The sequence below is a fragment of the Astyanax mexicanus genome, chromosome 24 (assembly GCF_023375975.1).
Source record: "Astyanax mexicanus isolate ESR-SI-001 chromosome 24, AstMex3_surface, whole genome shotgun sequence".
Taxonomy (NCBI): Eukaryota; Metazoa; Chordata; class Actinopteri; order Characiformes; family Acestrorhamphidae; genus Astyanax; species Astyanax mexicanus.
The window spans coordinates 33,338,335-33,344,380 of NC_064431.1; the positions used below are offsets into that span (position 1 = coordinate 33,338,335).

Genomic DNA, 6,046 nt, shown 5'->3' on the forward strand with positions numbered 1-6,046 from the left:
TTTCTGAACTATTAAAACTTTATGAATATGAACTTGTTTTATTTGCATTGTTTGAGATCTGAAAGCTCTGCTTCTTTTTTTTTTTTTTTGTTATTTCAGACATTTCTCATTTTCTGTAAATAAATGCTCTAAATGAAAATATTTTTATTTGGAATTTGGGAGAAATGTTGTCTCATTGTTCATTGTTCATTTTACTCAAACATAAACCTATAAATAGCAAAATCAGAGAAACTGATTTAGAAACTGAAGTGATCTCTTCATTTTTTTTTCCAGAGCTGTATTACAGTACCTTATTACCATATAATGACTGTAACAAAACTCAAGTCCTTGAATTCAGTAAAGATCCTTCACTGCTGAAACTATTTCTCATGTTAGAAACCTAAGAAGACCTAAATTAATCATTGTTGGATATAAATCACTTGTTTTTTCACTTATTTGGCTGAACACTGGATATGTTTTCCCAATTTCAGCTAAATATCTTTGGTTGCCAAATTCAATTCAATGCGTCCTTGGTGTCTATGCAGCTTCTCTATTGTCTACGAGCAGCTGCTGCAGACATCGGTTGTGTTGTGTTTTGCTAATTTGCTAATTACACTGTAAAGCAGTGTGTAATACCTGGTCAATGTCGGCTCTCAATTAAAAAGGGGTGTTAATTGAATTCTCAACACACTCCATGACACGCATCCACTCGTGCATCCTGAGTAGTGATTAAACTCACAACAAAGCACTTGTTTACTCACCCTTTGGGAAGGAACTGAGAGTGTTTTCTCTTTCTTCTCTCTCTTCCTCTCCAGCTTCCTCCCTTAAATCAACGTTATCAAACAGGCTTTGCGACTGTTTGACTTCTGATTGTCCATCTTTGTCCACCTTTGCTTTCAAGGACGGTGAGCTGGTGGGGCTCAATCTCTCGAATGGAACCGTAGTGATCTCAGGTTCTGCTCTGTCCTGTTCTGAAACAATTCCTGAAGTTGTCACTGGAGATGCTGAGATGCTCTTCTGAATGTCTCTGAATGAGTTTAGGATACTGTTTTCATCTGGTTTACTATCTTTACCAACATCTGTCACATTACTTATGATCAGGAAATTTTCCTCATTTTTGACCTCTTCTTTTGATAGAGCGTCTTCTTCAATCTCTCTGGTGTAAATCTCCCAATCTTCTGGTGTGGTTGGTTGACTTTGAAGAGTGCTAGTGCTGATAAGAGGTTGCGATGTTGTCGTGATCTCTGGTTGTACCTCTTTTTCTAGAAGTTGAGGTGATAATGTAGTGGTTTCCTCAACCGTTGTTGAATCGGTTATTGCTTCACTGTAAGTTGTATCCTCGTAGAGGTCAAACATCTCACCAACCGTTGGTTCTGTAGGAGCGACAAGCTGTCCTTCGCTATCAAGATTGCCTTCCTCAAGTGGCGTAGTCTCCTCGCTGACGTTGTCTTTGTAAAGACCAAAACTTTGCCTTTCTGAGCTTCTTTCCCTGTCAATAGAAAACTGTTCTTCGTACGTGGGTTCTCTGTAGATGGGAAAGTTCTCTTCGTTTGGACTTTCTTCAGGGAATTTCAACTTGCCTCCTTCCAAAGAGTCATCTTTGGAAATCTTTAAGGTATCGATCTCAGGGTGAGAGTTTGAAATGTCTTTTTTGTGAGAAGTTCTCTTTCTTGCCTCTTCTTTCTCTGTCCTATCGTTCTTGTGTAAAGGAAACCATGGTCTCTCAGTAGTCGCTTCATGAAAGCCTAATCTCTCCTTGAGCTCCTGCTTGGCGCCTCTATGGATGGTTTGATGGGCTGTAACATTCTCAGGATAAGAACCTGAGATAATGGTTGGGTCTGTAGTAGAAGAGGCAAGGTCAGGCTCTAAAGAAGGCTCCAAGGAGTCTGAAGAAGTAGTAGTAGGGTAGTCATAGTCTTCTTCCTCTATGTCTTCCACGTCTTCTGCAACTTTTTCTGCTTTTGCTTTTTCTTCTACTCGTTCGATTTGGCTTGGGCGAGGGTTCAGTTTAAAAGGAGGCAGGTTGTCTCTGTGAGACACTGGGAAAGGTTTGGAGAACGAAGCTCTCGAGCCATGAGCGTTGAAGATATTCCGGATGGGTTCATTGTGGCGCCTCCGCGGAAGGTTCTCCTCAGTTGTAGTCGCCAGCATTGGCTTGTGAACCTTCCTCCGGTCGCAATCTGGGATCGGGTAGCACATTAAATTTCCGCCATCGTTGGGGCAATGGCAGACCTGGCAAGGGTCCATGTGGAAAGAATGGCCAGCTTCGTACTTCTGCTCTTCGTAGACGCAACCGATCCGTTCGCATTGACTACACCCGTCCGCAGGCTCTGAAACGTCGATGCAATTGGCCGGAAGTTCTGGACAAGGGATGAAATGGCAACTGATCCGTCCGCCGCCTTTTGGGCAAGAGCATTCTGTACTTCCAAAATCCACAAAGTAAGACTCTCCTTCTGGTACTTTTCCTTTTCTGAAGCCGGCGTTCACACAGTCGTAGTACTGGTAGCCTTCGCACATGCAGCCAGTTTGCATGCAAGTGGCACAACAGGCGCCGTTTTCTAGAACTTCATCAATGCAGTTCTTAAGATCAGGGCAATCCACTCCAGTGCAGTCCTTCTGGCAGAGGCAGCTGCTTATAGAAAGCAAAAGTAGAAACTTGAAGAGTCCCATTCTGAGACAAAGTTGGGAAAAGCTGTTTCAGCTAATGTTCAAGGGATTCAATACGACTTTGTGAAGTTCTGCAGTCTTCTACTACCTTCCACAAGTCTTCCACAAGTCTTCCTTCGCCTCATAAGCTGGCAGCAGTCATCTGAAACCAGAAAAGAAAAGAAAAAAATAGTAATTTGAAGAAAAGCATGCAAGGGAGTGCTCTGCAGATTTCCTGTGCAGCTCTTTCAGGCAGCCCAGTCCTACAGACTGAACGCCAACATCTGGCTTCATACTCGAACGCAGCCTCTCAAGTCCATCCCAACTCCTAAAACCACAGGGCTGTTCAATCCCGATGTGATTTCCTCATAATCCTCGTAATCGTCAGCATCCGAGCTCAACGTGGGCGTCGGTTCATCGTCAATCCATTATCCGACAGTCAATAAGGGCGGTGCATGTTTTTGTTCTGTTAAACTTTTCACTAACAAGCTGCACAGGGGAGTCCTGACATTTGTGTTACGCTAAATTATTCATGCACTGTGTTTGATTTTGCAGTTTTGCTTGGCAATTCATAACGCAACCGTGGTGTTCCCTACGGTACGTCAGTCCCTAACGCTCTAATGAAAGATGTCTTTAGGGACAAAGACCCTTATGCTTTTCCAATGCATGTTCTACTGTTGCTCTACTCATGTTTTTGCTGTTCCATTGGGCAAATTTGGTATCTTTACCTGGACACATTTTTTAGAACCTGCTTGCTTGTGGTTCCAATCAAGCCAAATAGGGACTAATAGTTGTGGTTGGATGTTGCCAGTCTTTGTTTTTAGTCTTTGTGTTTTTGTGGATTTTGCTGCTAAAAGTCTTTTGCTTCTGAAATCTTCTCTTTGCTTTCAGCTAATCTACAATTTTGATGGCAGATTTTATATTTTTGTGTAAAACATTTGGAACAAAATTATCTTCATAAAAAAAGTTTACCAATTATACGCCATTTTTTTACCTACATAACAGGTGAACTTTTTTTTTGGGTTGCTTTTTCCAGGCAAGCAGTTTGTTGTTGATGTATCAAACACTGGAATATCATTTTAAAAAGTATACCCCGTAAAATTATTGGAGTTATTTTTCTGCTAAAAGTTTTACACCAAAAATAACTCTGCAATCAAAATTTTAAGAATTAAAAGGGAAAAGTATACGTGTTTTTTGTAGATTTTGCTGCTAATAGTCTTTTGCTTCTGGTACCTTTTATTTGCTTTTGCTTCTATATGTATCTGTATCAATTTTGACATGCATTTGAGACTTACAACAGAATATTTTAGATTTTTTCTTTTTTTTTTTTGTTAAATTTTCTTTATTTCAGGGACTCATGGGAAGCAGCTGGGAAACAGGTCCAGTTTTCTTTGGAAACTTTTCAAGACCCGGGGATCTGAACCCACAGATTTCACAGCAGATAAAGAAAAACACTTTGAGAGTTTCCAAAGCTCACATCAGCTCGAACATCTGAACTTCTGAACGTCTGGGCAGAGAAACAGTTTATCCTGAGAAAGACCTGTGAAGATTACAGGGCAGCTGGGTTCAGGATAACTCATGTTGTGTTTTTAGTTAAAACCGTTTACCTGTTCTAGTTCTGTTCTAACATCCCTGAAAAAACCCAAAATATCATCCAATATCAGAGAGCATGAAAGCTGAGTGAGGTGGATTTACCATCCTAAACTCTGAATAACTCATGAAATTTAAATCATTTTACTATTCTATAGATTTTAAAAGTAATACTTAATTAGTAACACTTAATTCTTACTCTACCATATATTTAAAAGTTGTACATTTTACTTTAAACATCCAAAAAAAAGTAGAACATTTATTTTTTTAATGTTCTTTTTAAGCTCTAGCTAAGTCATTTTTTTGTAAAGTGAATTACAGGGTAGATATTAAATGTAAAGATTATTAAGATGTATTTTTAATCTCTAAAATCAACTTTACTTTAAATCTTACTTTGAATCCTCTTTTGGAAACATTATTTACACAAATTAAAATTTGGTAAAAAAAAAAAAAAAAAAAGAGGTAAACCCTTTTTTTATGTGTTTTTTGTAGAATTTTTCAATTTATGTATTGAGTCTATTATAAGGTACTTTTTGTTTATCTTGTAAATCTTTCTGGGTTGTTTGTGTTTTTTATTACTATATTGGATTCTATCTTGGATATATATTTAAAAGTTTTAAAAAAATCTATATTTCTGTAAAGTAAATGTGATCTAAAACTACAATTAGATAAGACAAAAAAATATATTATTTTTAAATAAGAAGTGTTCCAGCATTAAATCCTGCAGCAAAATCCAGTCTGTGAAACCTGGTGGTGGTAGTGTCACGTTTTGGGCCTGTTGAACTGCACCAGGGTCAGGAATACCCAATGAATTCTTGATTATACCAGGAAATTCTGAAGAAAAATATCAGGATATCTGTTTTTTGAGCTGAATCTCAGGAGAGAGTGGGTCACGCAACAGGACAATGACCCTAATCACACAAGTGCTTCTAACAAAAAAGGACTAATATATATAAGAATATATATATATTTTTGTTGTGTTACTTTTTCCAGTCAAGCAGTTTGTTTTATGCTGTATTTCAAGAAATCTTGTGATATTAGTGAAAAATGATGGATTTTAGATGCAATCATGTCCAAAAAGTTTTTTTTAAAGTTTTTAAAAGTTTAAAAAAAATGTGATCCGTTCAGCTTTAACCTTCAATACAAGCACATATATATATATATATATATATATATATATATATATATATTATGTATATACAAATTTGCCAGTGTTAAATAAACACTACTAGTGTTAGTTCACTAAAGAAAAACCGCAGTCAGCTTAACTTTAACTTGGAAAATTACCTCACTAAAGCCTAAAATCACTAAAAACACAGTTTATTTCAACATATATCATCTAAAAGAAGCATGATAAAAGGTTCAATCAGCTGTAAAATTTTTAAAACAGCTTTTAAAACTCCTAAAACTTCTAAAACTCCTAAAACTCTTACCTCCTGAAGCTCCATCCAGCAGAGAAAGTTCCTCCTCAGACTGCAGGATCTACACTGAGCCGCTCAGCCCCGGCCCTGCTGAGCAGATCTGAGGGGAGGGACCGGAGTTACAGGGTTTCCCCCCTGCTCTACTCAACTCTACTCAACTCTACTTCTTTAAAGGGGGAACTTTCTCTGCTCAGCATTTATAAAAACAAGGACTGGCATGCCAATAGAGCACTTAAAAATATAGAGTTTCTTTGATTTTACTAAATTAAAAACCTCTGGAATATAATCAAGAGGAAGATGGATGATCACAAACCATCAAACCATCAAACTGAACTGCTTGAATTTTTACACCAGGAGTAAAGCAGCATAAAGTTATCCAAAAGCAGTGTGTAAGACTGGTGGAGGAGAAC

General features: G+C 37.9%; 1 protein-coding gene across 1 annotated transcript; it reads right to left on the minus strand.

Moving 5' to 3' along the window:
- Positions 1-732: 732 nt before the first annotated feature.
- Positions 733-5,723, minus strand: LOC125787589 (uncharacterized). The gene is made up of 2 exons (XM_049472008.1): positions 5,649-5,723; positions 733-2,788 (listed from the first exon to the last, which is right to left on the minus strand). The coding sequence occupies exon 2, from the start codon at positions 2,647-2,649 to the stop codon at positions 733-735; it is 1,917 nt and encodes a 638-aa protein (XP_049327965.1). The 5' UTR covers positions 2,650-2,788; positions 5,649-5,723.
- Positions 5,724-6,046: the final 323 nt, after the last annotated feature.

Bases quoted from the DNA above. Each gene is read 5' to 3' on its own strand.
- LOC125787589 (XM_049472008.1), bottom strand. From the start codon at position 2,649: ATGGGACTCTTCAAGTTTCTACTTTTGCTTTCTATAAGCAGCTGCCTC.